This window comes from Pelophylax lessonae, assembly GCF_965119305.1.
Source record: "Pelophylax lessonae genome assembly, chromosome: 8".
Taxonomy (NCBI): domain Eukaryota; kingdom Metazoa; phylum Chordata; class Amphibia; order Anura; family Ranidae; genus Pelophylax; species Pelophylax lessonae.
Window position 1 is genome coordinate 17410724 of NC_138775.1, and position 17247 is coordinate 17427970.

The following is a 17247-nucleotide window of genomic DNA, read 5'->3' on the forward strand; positions in this document are numbered from 1 at the left end:
AATAATAGAAAAAGATAAAAAAACAAAAAAAAAAAAATACTGATACCAGTGGCGGAACTACCGGGGTCGCAAAGGTCACACTTGTGACCGAGCCCTGGAGTTCCACCACCGTGGTGGGACTCCCAAGACAACAGAAAAGGGGGCATGCTGCGGTAATAATAAAGGGTCCCACGATGGGAGTAAAGGGCCCCAGGATCAGTGGGAGGGGCACTCTTAGTTTCTTGCACGGGGGCCCTGAAGGTTCCAGTTGCGCCTCTGGCTCCAAGAAAAGGATTGTAGAACAGGAAGGGACACTGGATTGTTGAATAGTTTATGAAAGGTGGATTTTACTGCTTATTGTTTTGTTTACTGGACATGAACTCCGGCATTTCAATGGATGGATCTGGATGTGTTAACTCTTAAGGAAATTCTGTTTGGTTCCTCAACAGGTTCCTGAGGCAATCAGAAAGTGCCAGAGGGCTGGTATTACTGTTCGTATGGTAACAGGAGATAACATTAATACAGCACGTGCCATTGCCATAAAATGTGGCATCATACATCCTGGAGAAGATTTTCTCTGCATTGAAGGGAAAGAGTTTAACAGACGGATACGCAATGAAAAGGGAGAGGTACGTCATTCAGAATACATGAGCACATGTGAAAATGTTGTGAAGTGAATGTCACCTTATCGCAATGTGCTTGTTGTCTTTTGTGTAGGTTGAACAAGAGAGGATTGATAAGATATGGCCAAAGCTGAAGGTCCTGGCTCGCTCATCACCTACTGACAAACATACGCTGGTGAAAGGTAAGACTGCACTGTCACTGGACATACTGAGACATTTACAGTAGCGAAAGCTGAGGGCATGATCTTACTGACATGTAGAGGTGAGAGGTAAGACCGATCTTACTGACATATAGAGGTGAGAGGTAAGACCATGACCTCATTGACCCACACACAGAGGTGAGAGGTAAAACCATGACCTTATTGACCCACACACAGAGGTGAGAGGTTAGACCGCGAACCTTATTGACCCATACAGATGGCATTCTGCATACTTGGTTGTAACGAGTGGTTATTTGAGATACTGTTGCCTTTCTATCATCTCAAATCAGTCTGCCCATTCTCCTCTGACCTCTGACATCAACAAGGCATTTTTCTCCACACAACTGCCGATCACTGGATATTTTCTCTTTTTTGGACCATTCTCTGTAAAGCCGAAAGATAGTTGTGCGTGAAAATCCCAGTAGATCAGCAGTTTTTGAAATTCCCAAACCAACCCGTCTGGCACCAACAACCGTGCCACGTTGAAAGTCACCTAATCCCCTTTCTTCCCTATTCTGATGCTTGGTTTGAACTTCAGCAAGTCATTTTTACCACATCTAGATGCCTAATAGCAGTTGCTGCCATGTGATTGGCTCATTAGCAATTTGTGTTACCAAGCAATTGAACCGGTGTACCTAATAAAGTAGCCAGTGAGTATATAGAGACGGGGGAGAAAACTATGACCACACTGACATATAGAGATAAGAGGTAAAACATTTACTGACACATATACAGAGGGGAGAGGTAAAACCATGAATTTACTGACACATATATCAAGGTTGGAGGTAAGACTGTAACCTTACTAACACATATACAGAAGTGAGTGGTAAAACCATGACCATTTGATGTGCTTACCAATCTTATACCACTATACTGTATGTATACAGCAATCAAGGGCGTACGCAGAACTTTTTTCAGGGGGGTATAATTTTAAGGTCACACATGCTCCGCCCCTTTTCACCCCCATAGATCCCCCTTAAGAGAAGGCCAGGTCAGGGTCCCCCCTAGATCCCCTTTAGAGCAGGGTCCCCATAGATCCCCCTTTAGTGCAGGCCAGGTTCCCCCATAGTTTCCCCTTTAGAGCAGGCCAGGCCAGGGTCCCCCATAGATCCCCTTTAGAGCAGGATTCCCATAGATCCCCTTTAGAGCAGGCCAGGCCAGGGTCCCCCATATATCTCCCATTAGAGCAGGCCAGGGTCCCCATTGATCCCTCTTTAGTCTTACCTTTTCACCTACATTCCCCGTGCTACCAGGTTTTCCTGCAGGTGCTCCAGGCTCTCCCTTCACAGAATTTATATACATTTAGTCAATATGACCCCCCTTTAGAGCAGGCCAGGATCTCCATAAATCCCCTTTCGGGCAGGCCAGGCCAGGGTCCCCCATAGATCCACTTTAGAACAGGGTCCCCATAGATCCCCCTTTGGAGCAGGCCAGGTCAGGGTCCCCCATAGATCCCCTTTAGAGCAGGGTCCCCATAGATCCCTCTTTAGAGCAGGCCAGGCTAGGGTCCCCCATATATCTCCCATTAGAGCAGGCCAGAGTCCCCATAGATCCCTCTTTAGTCTTACCTTTTCACCTACATTCCCCGTGCTACCAGGTTTTCCTGCACCACCAGGTACTCCAGGCTCTCCCTGCAAAGAATATATATATATATTTAGCCAATATGACCTCCCTTTAGAGCAGGCCAGGACCCCCATAAATCCCCTTTCGGGCAGGCCGGCCAGGGTCCCCCATAGATCCCCTTTAGAGCAGGGTCCCCATAGAACCCCCTTTAGAGCAGGTCAGGGTCCCCATAGATCCACTTTAGAGCAGGCCAGGCTAGGGTCCTCTATAGATCCCCCTTTAGAGCAGGATCCCCAAAGATTCCCCTCTTAGAGTAGCCAGGAAATTTTCAGGGGGGGGGGGGGCACTTGCCCCCCCTTACCCCCCTTGTGGACGCCCATGACAGCGATGAATGTGTATCCCTTACCAATCTTACCCAATACGTATATGTTTATTTAGATTGCAGTAATGATGGCTTCCTGTTGTAGGTATCATTGACAGCACACAAGTAGAGCAGAGGCAAGTAGTTGCAGTAACCGGAGATGGAACAAACGATGGTCCCGCTTTAAAGAAAGCAGATGTTGGATTTGCAATGGTAAGTAGAACATTCCTAATTTGTGATATGCTTGAAAAATCTTATTATCTCACACCCCTCAAATACTCCCCCATTCATCAAATCTCTGTAATAAGTATTTGTAAAAAGACAGACCTATTTTACTAGCATCTTTTATCTAGAGCAATTTCTTCTTCAGTCTTTTTTCTTCTTTTGTCTCTTTGATTGCCATGCCTAGACGTTGCTGGGCTGGATGTTTTATGGTTAGCATGAAGCTGACCTTCGGGCAGTGGATCCCATGTAGGGTGCTTTACAGACCCCGTTCAGGTAAAAGCTAGCTGTGAAGCGCTTTTAAGGTCCACAGCTGCTGGCATTGCCTCAGTTTGTGAGTAGGCCGTTCGGGAGCTACTGTAACCCCTTGGAGCTGGCACCTGCTGGTCCTTTAAGGTGTTTAGAATGCCATGAGGCAGGGCAGGGCTTATAGTCATGATTGGCTTTAACATGATCGAAAAGCTCCACGGCACAAGTGGCGATCAGGAGCTTTCCGTTAGCCGCAGGTAACTGCTGAGAGCCGCAGGGCGCGTACTCTCGGCACAGCTCTATTTGCACTAATGCACGCAAATATGGGGGCCAATCGGTGCCAAGGCCCACCCCCCGGAGAGGCCGCATACTTGCGAGCACTCAGCACCAAGAGGTTAAAAAGCTTTTTTTTGCCGTTCTTCTGAGGTCACAGGAGTGCACTTAGTTCTGCACTTCTGTGTCCCAGATTTAGTTCGACAGCAGGCTAAAGCCCATTGTTGTCTGAAGTCACATAGCCGGTCCAGGCTCTGCAAGGATCCTGACAATAATATTGGGATGTGCCCAGATGCCTGCCCGGCAGCTGGTGCAGCCCCTTACCCAGCCCCGCGCTCCAGTGAGCGGAAGAAGCCTAAGGAATATAATGCAAATTATTTTTCCAATTTATCTGTTAAGAAATTTCCCTTTATTTTTTTCTGACCCTGTGCCTTCTACATCGAGATCCCTAAAGCTTGGCTCTCAATCCAATCACAAGGTCTTGGGGCTCAAAGGCTGCCAAATCCTCAAACAATCCCTCCAAGGCATGAGGGTGCGCCCCCCACTTTGCAGAGTGAGGAGGCATTTGTAAACCTTTTAGGATGCTTGGACAGCTTGTATCTCAGATGCTTGAGTGCAGGATGTGGTACCTCAGGGATACATCCTAGAGTTGTATTCCATGCCCCCTCCTGGTGTTGTTGACCTCTAACCTTTTTGTGTCATTGCAAAGATTAGCAGATCTCCATTGAGCCCTGTTTGGGTCTTCTGGACCAATGTAATATTGGCCCAGTTCCTGTGAAAGAATGGTTTCAGGGGTTTTACTCCAACCTGTTCATCGTTTCCACACCCAAGGGCACATCCACTCTATCATACTGGATCCCAAAAGCTTTGAATGCCTTCTTTGGAGCCTAGAAATCCCAAATGCAATCCACTGGATCTGTCAATGACTTCTTTTACCAGGAAGACTTTCTGGCTTCTTTGGACATCAAGGTCTTGTACCTGCATATCTTCATCTTTCCAGTTCATCAGTGCTTCCTTGAATTTATTGTGGAGCTCCTACATTATCAGTTCGTGGCCCTGGCCTTCGGCCTGTCATCTACACCTCAGGTGTTCACCAAGGTACTGGATCCAGTATTAGCTCTACTGCACTCTCCTGACATCCTGACTGGTTAGACTACCTCCCATTGAGGGAACGGTCAGCTGGGGCTCTGTGAGAAAACGTCTTTGACTGTCCATATGCTACAGTGGTTTGGATAGATCCTTAATCTGCAGATATGATCGCTAAAACTGACATCATTTGGAGTATCTGTGTCTAGCACTGGACACAAGAGAAACTCACTGATCTCAGATTCAAGCTCTCTAGTCCAGGAGTCATCCAATTCTTTTGCTTGACAGTCTTGGGCCTGATGTTAACCTACTTTGAGGCAGTCCAATTTGCCCAGTCCTCTACAACGCACTCTCCATTATTGTGGGATAAGTCAATCAAGTCCCTAGACAAACTGATTTGTTTGGCATGGAGGACCAGGCTATCTCTGGCCTGGTGGCTGAGAAATCCGACTTGTAAATCGGGGATGTGGACCATCCTAGTTTACGATCTCTGGCTTTAACAACATGGCTGCTGAAGCCCAGATTCTGAGAGACATCTCTGATCCTTTGAATCCTATGATGCTAAAAGTTAGAAAGACTACTTCACATAAGGTCTATCATAGGACATGGAAGGCATACTCTACTTGTTGTGAGTTTGAGGGCTTCCATCTTAGAAATCCCTCCATGGGATGAATCCTCTCCTTCTTACAGCTGGGTCTGGACCAGCTTTTGGCCCTCAGCACTAATACAAATTAGATATTATCATTGGAGCCAACTCATGTTTTTGTGGTATTCAGAAACTTCTGATTCTCCAATCTTAGATTCAAGTTCTCCAGTCCACCACTCTCCTCTTTTGTATGAGAGTCCGAGGTCTGATGGTAGCCTCCTTTGAGGCAGTTCCATTTGTCGAGTTTCACTCCAAACCTCTACTACATTCTGTCATTGCAGGACAAGTCCCTATGCAGGCTGGTTTGCCTAGCACTGAGGACTAGGTTGTCCCTTGCCTGGTGGCTTATGGGGCTTTTCCACTGCATGGAACCCAACGGTTCGGCTCACTTTTGTGCTTTTCCACTGCTGGTACCGCATGGTACGGTGTAGGAACGGTTCAGTACGGTACGGCGGCGCTTTTCCACTACATGGAACCGAACGGTACGGCTCTCTAAAACAGTACCACCTCAATTGTGGTTCCAAGAGGTAATATACCGGTACCATATCCCACAATCCTTTGCATGCTGTCACTACTAGCCACTGATTGGTCAGAGAATCGTTGTTATCCCACCCACTTAACTTTAGTGCTACTTTAGTGGAAAAGCAAACCATACCAAACCGTTCCAACACCGTACCATGCGGTACCAGCAGTGGAAAAGCAAACCGGGCCAAGCAGGGCCGAGTAGAGCCGAGCTGGTACTTGCAGTGGAAAAGTGCCATTAGTAATCTAGCCCTGGAATCAGGGAAGCCCTTTTTTCTGACTTTTGTAAGATCCTTGCAACAGGTGCCAGCCTGCTGGCCAGGGGAGGAGTCCTGGGCGCTGTAGGTGCAGGGTTGAATTATTCTGCTGGAAGGTGATCCTGTCCAGATTTAGTTAGACTTAACCATCAAGAAGGAACAAGAGGTCTTACTGTGGCAAGAGAGGGAGATTGGATCCTGTCCTGGGCAGAACTTCACAATTCAGCCTTGTCCGCCATGTACATTCCTCGCGTACACAATTGGCAGGTAGACTTCTTCAAACAGCAGCTCTGGACCTGTGAAAGATTTCGCTACACCCAGAGGTGCTCAAGAACATGGGTTGAAGGTGGGGAACCGCTGGATGTGGACCCTCTGCCTTTAACAATAAACTCAATACTGTATATTTGTCTTTAGGTACAGGGAACCTCTAGTGCAGTAATGGCCAACCTTGGCACCCCAGATGTTTTGGAACTAAATTTTCCATGATGCCCATGCACTCTGCAGTGTAGTTGAATATCATGGGAAATGTAGTTCCAAAACATCTGGGGTGCCAAGGTTCGCCATCACTGCTCTAGTGAATGTTCTGGTGCTCTTTGGCATCAATATGCCTAATATATGCCTTTTGCTTTATAGTTGTTGCCTTGGCTGCTGAAGCCCAGAGAGAGATTGGACATATCTGAATCTGTGCTTCCTATGATGCTAAAAGCTAGGAAAAAGACTTCCTGTAGGGTTTACACACACTTATTCTTTTTGTGGGTTGTAGGCATTTTCTTCAAACAGCTGGGCCTGGACCAGCATTCGGCTATCAAGACCTATCTTGGGCCAGATTTCTGCATTTTTATTCTGTTTTAGAGATTGTCTCACTCTTTGATTAGGACTTTTGTACAGGGGAGTAACCAATGTAGGACCCCCAGGGCTGTCTTTAACACAGGGCAAAGGGGCAGCTGCCCCGGGCCTAGTCATTGTTGTGGGGCCCAAAGCAGCTGCCCCTTGAGCCCCCAAATAGTTGATAAGTGGATTCAAGAGGGCCCAAGAAAATTTTTGCCCAGGGTCCAATCAAGAATAAAGACGGCCCTGAGGACCCCTGTTCATTACCCTATAGTTCTATGGAATCCAATCCTGGTTCTCTCTGGTATTCCCTCTGATCTATCTTGTATTGAATTGTATTGTAACTGTACTGCCTGCTTTTATTTTGTAAAGAGTTACTTTTACTCACATGGTGGTTTTCTTTGTAGCCATCACCTTTGAAGGTGAGTTTATGTACCTTTTTCATCACCCTTTATGGTTTTGCATAGAGACAGGGTGGTGTTAAAGGATAAGTCCGCCCTAAAATTAAAATCCCTGCATCTATGAATCTCCACGTTCTAACACTAACCTATCTAGCCCTGTAAAGAAGAAATCAATATACTTACCTTTTTTTAAAGCCGATCCGACCCGGTCTCCAGTGGCGGAAACTCTGCAGAGGACACGGCTATGAAATGAATGAGATGTGATGTCACCCATAGACTTACTATGACAAAAGAAGTTGATACAACAAAAGTTGCACAACAGGAAATTGCAGACTTTAAGGGCACATACTGATCAGGCAAAAAATTGTTTGATTAAAAACGTTAATATTTTATTGAAGGCATTTTCTAAAAGAACAAATCAAAAAAGGCATATATGCATCATACAACATATTAAAACCGAACTCTTAATGGGGGGAAAAACTCCATATAAGTTCCAAATGGGTATGCAAGCATTATACATAATTTACTACAAGAGGTACGTGTGTTGTACTGGTCTGGAAAGGCCGACGCGTTTCGCATTACGCTTCTTCAGGACCACAGACGATTAGGTACTCTCTTAACAAAATGAGCAAAAATATGTAATTGATAACCAATAAACATCATCATATGTTAGCATTTTTCATTTGCTTGGTATGATGACAAACTTTTCAAAAAACAATGCAGCGACCAACCTCCTGTAATGCAATACACCAAGTCATCCATGGCAGATGATTACTATGTTTCGGCTGTGTCTTCTGCACCCACCTCCAGGCTGCTGACAGCTCAACGTGGGATCAGATCGGCTTCAAAAAGGTATGTATACTGATTTCTTCTTTACAGGGCTAGATAGGTTTAATGTTAGAACGTGGAGATCAATAGATACAGGGATTTAAGTTTTAGCCCCCGTTCACACAGGGGCGACCTGTCAGGCGACCTGGTCGCCTGACAGGTCGCCGTAGGTCGCCTTCCACAGAGAAGCTGCGGACCCGTTCTAATAGGAGCGACACAAGTCGCTCCGACTTAGAAAAAGGGTCCGGAGCTTCTTTGGGGCGACCCGGAGTGACCTGCATTGACGAGCAGCGCGCCGCGACCTGTGAGGTCACCCCGGAAAGTAGCGGCGCCCCAGTGTGAACGGGGCCTTAGGGTGGACTTATCCTTTAACCACTTGCCGACCGCCGCAAGTACATATACTGCGGCGGTCAGCCCCTCACAGGCAAAGAGCCTGTAAGGCTCTGGGGAGCAAGCACGGATCCCCCCGCGCGTGTGCCCGGCGGACCTGATGTCCGCCGGGCACTCGCGAACGTCCGTGACAGCGGGAGAAAGTCAGGCGGCTGATGTAAACAAGCCGCCTGTCATTCTCCCCAGTGTATGAGAGATGATCATATGGTTCTACTATGTAGGACCGTTGATCTCTGTTCTTACACATCAAGCCACAGCCAATCACAGTTAGAATCACACCCCTAGGGACACACACCACCCCCCCTCTCAAATAAAGTTAACCCCTTCACTACCAGTGTCATTTTACAGTAAGAGTGCATATGTATAGCACTGATTATTGTAGTAATGTCACTGGTAACCCCAAAAGTGTCAAAAATGTCAGTCAAGGGTCCGATCTGTCCGCCGCAATGTCGCAGTCCCGCAAAAAAATGGCAGATCGCCGCCATTACTCGTTAAAAAAAAAAACAAAAATGACAAAAATCTTTCCCTTTGTTAGTAAACGCGATAACTTTTGCGCAAACCAATCAAAATACGCCTTTTCCGATTTTTTTTTACCAAACATATGTAGCAGAAAACAAATCGGCCGAAAATGTTAAAAAATTTTGATTTTTACATTTTTTTTGGGGAATTTCATATAAAAAAATGTGAAAAATATTATTATTTTTGCAAAATTGACGCTCTTTTTTTTGTTTATAGCGCATGATCAAAAAATCGCACAGGTGATCAAATTCCACCAAAAGAAAGCTCTGTTTGTGGGAAAAAAAGGACGTCAAATTCGTTTAGGTACAGCGTCGCACGACCGCGCAATTGTCCGTTAAAGTCACGCAGTGCCGAATCGCAAAATACCCCCTGGTCAGGAAGGGTGTAAAATCTTCCGGGGGTTAAGTGGTTAATGCCCACAACTTCCTTCTTGCTTAAGGTAGTTTCTCCATTTCACCTCAAACAGGACATCACTCTTATGTCCCTCTGTCTGGCTCCAGTTCACCAAGGTTGTTTGGAAGGCAGCCACCTGATCTTCTGATCAGATGTTCTCTAAGTATTAGCAGGTAATGCCACCTCATCTGATGCCAGTTTCAAGCATAAGGTCTTTTAGGAAGCTTTCTGAGCAGTTCTCTGTTGCTGTTTCTTTGACTTATAAGCAGCTGTTTGCTAGGTTGCCCACCTCTCAGTTGAATTGCTTTTGGGCGTCCCGAAGGTTAACAACTTTATGTGTTCCTCAATGGATGAGAAAAAAATAGGACCGTAAAATTATTTTTCGGAGTCCAGTGAGGAACATACGTCCCACCCCTCTGTGTTTATGATCATGCTCTTGGCAAAGCGTTGTTAGAAAACTGAGGCTTGCTGGTAGTAGGAGGGCTCCAGGACTGGCCTTCAGTTCTCTGTTTGCAAGTGTCCGTTTTCCTGTAGGAACCAGTTTTCAGATACCATTCTTTGTTAGTGTAGGCAACAAATAAGAGGCAAACATTTTATCACTGGATGTCTGGATCATGGGTCATACCTAAGCTCTCCTCCTGATAAGCAGGGCCGGCCTTTGGGGTGTGCGAGCTGTGCGGCCGCACAGGGCGCCATGGGCAACAGGGGCGCCGTGCGGCCATCACAGCTCGCAGATGATCAAGCCGCACAGCGGGAGGTAAGCGGCGACCGCGGCCTGGAGGTTCAGTGTGGGGGTCTCTGATGTAAGGGGGGATTTGTGTGGGGGGGTCTCTGATGTAAGGGGAGCTCTGTGTGGGGGGTCTCTGATGTAAGGGGGGGCTCTATGGGGGTCTCTAATGTAAGGGGGTCTTTGATGTAAGGGGGGGCTCTGTGGGGATCTCTAATGTAAAGGGGTATTTGATGTAAGGGGGGCTCTGTGAGGGGTCTCTAATGTAAGGGGGGCTAAGTTATTAGTGATCATAAAAAAGAAAAGTCAAATAAAGTGCAAGAAAATGTGCGGGGGGTGGGGGTCACGCGCGCGGTGGGGGGGGGGGCGCCACAGGATTAGCTCGCACAGGGCGCCTGAACACCTAAGGCTGGCCCTGCTGATAAGTCTAGGAGAAAGCTTGTGATATACTGACATCTCATGTCATGTGAAATGTTTTATTTCAGCAAAGTTGCTTAATGTATTTTTTGCCCTTTTTATGATCTTCCAGGGCATTGCTGGCACAGATGTTGCTAAAGAAGCCTCTGACATCATTCTTACCGATGACAACTTCAGCAGCATAGTAAAGGCTGTAATGTGGGGCCGAAATGTGTACGACAGCATCTCCAAATTCCTGCAGTTCCAGCTGACTGTCAACGTGGTGGCTGTGATCGTGGCGTTTACCGGGGCCTGCATCACCCAGGTGAGGAGGACAAGATCTTTCTCATCACTTCTTCCTGGAATCATCAATCTCTCTTCCTGCCAGGGCCGGGACAAGGGGTGGGCAGGCGGGGTGGCTGCCCTGGTCGCCATTGTATCATATGAGGTGGAGAGGGGGCACCGCGATTTGGGGGGGGGGGATTTGTGTTTGGAGGGGGATATTTGCAGAGTGGCAGGGGATAAGAATTGTTCTAAGAGGGGAAATTAGGGGTGTGTGCTATGAATGGTAATTTGGGGGGGTTTGTGTTGCGGTGGGGTAGACGGTATGGGGGAAGATGATTTGTGCCAGGAGGAGGGATTTGGGGGGGAGTTATGCTGGAAGAGGTGATATGGTAGAGAAGTAGGGAATTTGTGCTAGGAGGGGACTTTTTTTGGGGGGGGGAAGAACTTGCGCTCCCAACCTATGTTGGGTGATGGGATGGGGAGGATGATTTGTGCCAGGAGAAAGGATTTGGGGGTTTGTGCTAGAAGAGGGGATATGGTAGAGGGGGAGGGAATTTGTGTTAGGAGGGGAAATGTCTTTTTTTTTTTTTGGGGGGGGGGACTTGCACTTGTAGGGATGATGGTATTTGTGTAAGAAGGGGAAATTTGGGGGGAGGATTTGTGCTAGAAAAGGGATGGGGGGGGGGTTGTGCTGGGGGGGGTTTGGAGTGGGGGAAAAGGACGTGTGCTTGGAGGGGAAATTTGAGAGGTAGAGGGCTTGTGCTAGGAGGGATGATTTTTTTTGGGAGGGGAACTTGCGCTCCCAACCTATGTTGGGTGCAGGGATAGGAGAGGATGATTTGTGCCAGGAGGAAGGATTTGGGGGGTTTGTGTTACTTTTCTGGGGACAACCCAAAATTTGGGATTTTGTTTTACTTCAGCACTTTTCGTGATAACAGTAAACAGGACAAATAGAGAGGGGGAATCTCCCTAGCAGGGGACACAGACGGCAATAAAAACCTGACAGGTGTAATCCCTTTCCACTCTATCCAAAACTAAAAATAAAGCTTTACCTTTAGCTACACTTTAATGTATGATTACAATTTTCGGTTTGGCACTCTTTTTGTTTGTTTTGTTCTCTGGATTCTTGCTCTTAGTAACCTAACCAGGGTCACCCTGTCTTTTAATGTGGAAGTTCAGCTAAAAATCTACTCTCTGCCATATTCTAAACTTAATCTATCTAACCCTGTAAAGAAGAAATTGCTAGATTTACCTGCTCTGCAGCCACCAAACGAAAGCTCAATTTGTGATATAAAAATGACATAAATTTCATTTGGATACAGTGTTGCATGACCAAGCAATTGCCGGTTAACCGCTTCCAGACTGCCCGTCGCAGTTTTACTGTGTCCTTGCACAGCAGTGGGGACTTTTTACTTGTCTTCAACAGGAAACCTTAGGGCATATCTGTGGCAGAAGAGGTGCATCAGCGGCCCGGTGGGCAATTGCCCAGTGGCCCAGTCCTCCCCTGAACAAATTCCCTACAAATTACTTAGCACCACAAAATGATACTTAGTTCTGTATTCTCTAAAACGGGTGGTAATGGGAGGCAGGTAAGGGGTGGAACAAGGAACGGTGCTCGGAGGTGGGTGGGGGGTGGAACCAAGGAACGGTTCTCGGAGGTGGGTGGGGGGTGGAACCAAGGAACGGTGCTCGGAGGTGGGTGGGGGGGTAGAACCAAGGAACGGTGCTCGGAGGTGGGTGGGGGGTGGAACCAAGGAATGGTGCTCGGAGGTGGGTGGGGGGTGAAACCAAGGAATGGTGCTCGGAGCTGGGTGGGGGGTGGAAACAAGAAACGGTGCTCGGAGGTGGGTGGGGGGTGGAACCAAGGAACGGTGCTCAGAGGTGGGTGGGGGTTAGAACCAAGGAACGGTGCTCGGAGGTGGGGGGGGGTGGAACCAAGGAACTGTTCTCGGAGGTGGGTGGGGGGTGGAACCATGGAACAGTTCTCGGAGCTGGGTGGGGGGGTGGAACCAAGGAACGGTGCTCAGAGGTGGATGGGGGTGAAACCAAGGAACGGTTCTTGGAGGTGGGTGGGGGGTGGAACCAAGGAATGGTTCTTGGAGGTGGGTGGGGAGCTGGAACCAAGGAACGGTGCTCGGAGGTGGGTGGAACCAAGAAATGGTTCTCGGAGGTGGGTGGGGGGTGGAACCAAGGAATGGTGCTCGGAGCTGGGTGGGGGGTGGAAACAAGAAACGGTGCTCGGAGGTGGGTGGGGGGTGGAACCAAGGAACGGTGCTCAGAGGTGGGTGGGGGGTAGAACCAAGGAACGGTGCTCGGAGGTGGGGGGGGTGGAACCAAGGAACGGTTCTTGGAGGTGGGTGGGGATGGAACCAAGGAACGGTTCTCTGAGCTGGGTGGGGGGTGGAACCAAGGAACGGTGCTCAGAGGTGGGTGGGGGGTGGAACCAAGGAACGGTTCTTGGAGGTGGGTGGGGGGTGGAACCAAGGAACGGTTCTTGGAGGTGGGTGGGGAGCTGGAACCAAGGAACGGTGCTCGGAGGTGGGTGGAACCAAGGAATGGTTCTCGGAGGTGGGTGGGGGGTGGAACCAAGGAACGGTGCTCGGAGGTTGGCGGGGGGTGGAACCAAGGAACGGTTCTCAGAGGTGGGTGGGGGGTGGAACCAAGGAATGGTGCTCGGAGGTGGGTGGGGGGTGGAACTAAGGAATGGTTCTCGGAGGTGGGTGGGGGGTGGAACCAAGGAACGTTGCTCGGAGTTGGGTGGGGGGTGGAACCAAGGAACGGTGCTCAGAGGTGGGTGGGGGTTAGAACCAAGGAACGGTGCTCGGAGGTGGGGGGGTGGAACCAAGGAACGGTTCTCGGAGGTGGGTGGGGGGTGGAACCAAGGAACGGTTCTCGGAGGTGGGTGGGGGGTGGAACCAAGGAACGGTGCTCAGAGGTGGGTGGGGGGTGGAACCAAGGAATGGTTCTTGGAGGTGGGTGGGGGGTGGAACCAAAGAACGGTTCTTGGAGGTGGGTGGGGAGCTGGAACCAAGGAACGGTGCTCGGAGGTGGGTGGAACCAAGGAATGGTTCTCGGAGGTGGGTGGGGGGTGGAACCAAGGAACGGTGCTCGGAGGTTGGCGGGGGGTGGAACCAAGGAACGGTTCTCAGAGGTGGGTGGGGGGTGGAACCAAGGAATGGTGCTCGGAGGTGGGTGGGGGGTGGAACTAAGGAATGGTTCTCAGAGGTGGGTGGGGGGTGGAACCAAGGAACGGTGCTCGGAGTTGGGTGGGGGGTGGAACCAAGGAACGGTTCTCGGAGGTGGGTGGGGGGTGGAACCAAGGAACGGTTCTTGGAGGGTGGTTGGGAGTGGACCCAAGGAACGGTGCTCAGAGGTTGGTGGGGGGTGGAACCAAGGAACGGTGCTCGGAGGTGGGTGGGGGGTGGAACCAAGGAACGGTGCTCGGAGGTGGGTGGGGGTGGAACCAAGGAACGGTGCTCGGAGGTGGGTGGGGGGGTGGAGACAAGGGATGACTCGGAAGGGAGGAGTTCCTGCACCTATTCTCTGAGAAAAAAAAGCCCTGGTTATGTCACATGAGATAAAGTTGATAGTCAGTTCGATAATATTTTACATTTTATTTCTCTTTTCAGGATTCCCCACTTAAGGCTGTGCAGATGTTGTGGGTAAACCTAATTATGGACACATTTGCTTCTCTTGCGTTGGCAACTGAACCACCAACAGAGTCACTTTTGCTACGTAAACCCTATGGAAGGAACAAGGCTCTTATATCACGGACAATGATGAAAAATATTTTGGGGCACGCCGTGTACCAACTGACTCTGATATTCACGTTACTCTTTGCTGGTAAGATTGCTTACATAGCAGACGGTGTTATTTTTCTGTGCGCTAACATAAGTCCTAACACACCTTGTGTTTGTAGGAGAAGAAATCTTTAATATCGATAGTGGAAGGAATGCCCCCCTGCACTCTCCTCCATCGGAACATTACACCATCATCTTCAACACATTCGTTATGATGCAACTCTTCAATGAAATCAATGCACGAAAGATCCACGGAGAGCGCAATGTGTTTGACGGCATATTCAGAAATCCTATTTTCTGCACAATTGTAATCGGCACCTTTGGAATCCAGGTAATACTGATTATACATGAAAAAAATACATATATATTGACATACAATATCAATGGTAATCAGCAATAAAAGGAGCCCCTCCAACTGCTTTGCTTGGTTCACCTTCTCTCCCCAACTCCTGGTGGGAAGAGTTGCCCTCCCAAGAGGAGGAAGGATTTTTCTCTTATACTATGCTATGTTATGCATTGGAACAGTCGCATGGATATAGAGCAGGGGGTGTCAAACTCAATTTCATTGCGGGCCGCATCACTATTATGGTCGCCCTCAGAGGGCCGGTTCTATCTGTATAGGAAAATGGAGGAGAAAAAATGTTGGACTTTATAGGCACTGTTAATTAAAATTGTATTTTTTATCAACCACTTGCCGACCAGTCACTGGGACTGTACTGCGGCAAAGTGGCTCGATTCCATCCAGCGACGTAGACCTACGTCACTGAACTCCTCCCCCTGTAGGCGGCGCTCGCTGTTTTCAGTCACAGCGGGAGTCGGGCCAGGGGAGGAGCGGCGCCGATCGCCGCTGCTCTTCCCCGATCGTCGGGGAATCGAGTTTGGAGATCCGCACGCTTGTGTAAACAGAGCGGGCGGATCTCCTAAGTGACAAACAGTGACAGATTGCAGGGTTCAGCATAGCTCAACATGCGATCTGTCCCTGTGTCACTCAGTCACCTCCCCCCACACACGTTAGTAAGCACCAGGCATACATTAACCCCTCCCTCTCCAATAAAATGAACCCCTTCCCTGCCAGTGTCATTTTTACAGTAACAGTGCATATTTATAGCACTGATTACTGTAGTAATGTCACCGGTACCCCCAAAAGTGTCAAAAATGTCAGTCAAGGGTCCGATCTGTCCGCCGCAATGTCGCAGTCCCGCAAAAAAAATCGCAGATCGCCGCCATTACTCGTTAAAAAAAAAAACACCAAAAATGACATAAATCTTTCCCTTAGTTAGTAAACGCAATAACTTTTGCGCAAACCAATCAAAATATGCTTATTGTGATTTTTTTTTACCAAACATAGGTAGAAGAAAACAAATTGGCCAAAAATTTAAAAAAATTTTGATTTTTACATTTTTTGGGGGGGAAATTCATATAAAAAAATGTTAAAAATATTGTTATTTTTTCAAAATATATGCTCTTTTTTTGTTTATAGCGCAAAAAGTTAAAATCGCACAGGTAATCAAATACCACCAAAAGAAAGCTCTGTTTGTGGGAAAAAAAGGACGTAAATTTTGTTTGGGTACGGCGTCGCACGACCGCGCAATTGTCAGTTAAAGTCGCACAGCGCCGAATCGCAAAAAGTGGCCTGGACGTAAGACAGCAAAATCCTCCGGGGGTAAAGTGGTTAAGAAATGATTAAAAAGTCAGAACAAAGAACAAAAACAAGAAAAGGGGGGGGTAAAGACCTTAGTAATAGAGGCATGTTACCTCAAATACATATACATACATAGTCACACATATAGTATATTACATATGAGTATTGAGAACAATAGCGACATAATACATCACATATTGATAGGGCTCAAAGACGATTGCAGAAGGGGGTACTGAACCGCCCCTGAGTTCCACCTATGTGAGCGTTGGTAGACAGACGTTGCATGTGGCCAGGTTGCCCTACATGTTTCGCTTACATAGCAAACTTCCTCTAGAGCTACTGGTACAGGAAGTGTCAAAATTGTAATGCCGGTCAGGAGTACAACATATGGAGCCTTACAGGATATGGAGGTCCAGGAGTAAGGGACGCCTATAGTAGAGAAGATGCTCCTATGCTGACAAGGCAGGAATTGATGTGAGGCAGAGATCACTCCAGCGCAAAGAATATGCCCCCCCCGGATGGGGAATGCCGCCTGTAGCCCACCACTATCAGAAGTCAAGAGCCCCCACCCTCCCTCACATCACAGTGCATCCCCTTTACCATGTGCTGCTGCTGGGTAGAAGCTGGAGGCAGAGCTGGGAAGCAGCAACTGCAGGGTCTGGAGGAAGGCTGGAGTCAGCTGACAGGGGGCTGCTGAATGCTGAGACCAGTGGAGGCGGAGAGGAGAGGGTGCAGGATTTGTAGGAGGAGTTGTGACCTCCTCTTTGCTGCCAACTGCTGTGTTGGGGGGGGGGTGGTCCTCTCTGCAGCTGCAGGGGGAAGCACAGGATCTGGCTGGGGAGTTCTGTTCTCTCTGTTGTTGTCTGCTGGGCAGAGATAAGGGAGATGCAGCAGCTGCAGGAGAGGTGCAAGGGCAGGGGCTGACTGCCCAGGGGGCAAATACAGTCGGCCCAGGGGGCAAGTACAGTCCAGAGGCCCATGGTGCAGTGACTCGGCTCCCCTCCCACTCTCCCTCTTTCGGCCTTCTCCTGACCCCCATTCCAGGCTGAAGCTCCAC

At 48.6% G+C, this 17247-nt stretch overlaps 1 protein-coding gene across 11 annotated transcripts in view; it reads left to right on the plus strand.

Moving 5' to 3' along the window:
* The window catches only part of LOC309561739 (plasma membrane calcium-transporting ATPase 2), a 335901-nt gene that overhangs the window by 267996 nt on the left and 50658 nt on the right, over positions 1 to 17247 (plus strand). For all 11 annotated transcript variants that reach the window (XM_082265742.1, XM_082265747.1, XM_082265749.1 and 8 more), the window contains 6 exons: positions 429 to 608; positions 697 to 784; positions 2833 to 2939; positions 10597 to 10788; positions 14378 to 14591; positions 14668 to 14879. In XM_082265742.1, coding sequence (XP_082121868.1) covers positions 429 to 608; positions 697 to 784; positions 2833 to 2939; positions 10597 to 10788; positions 14378 to 14591; positions 14668 to 14879 — 993 coding nt within the window. The remainder of the gene's footprint in view (positions 1 to 428; positions 609 to 696; positions 785 to 2832; positions 2940 to 10596; positions 10789 to 14377; positions 14592 to 14667; positions 14880 to 17247) is intronic.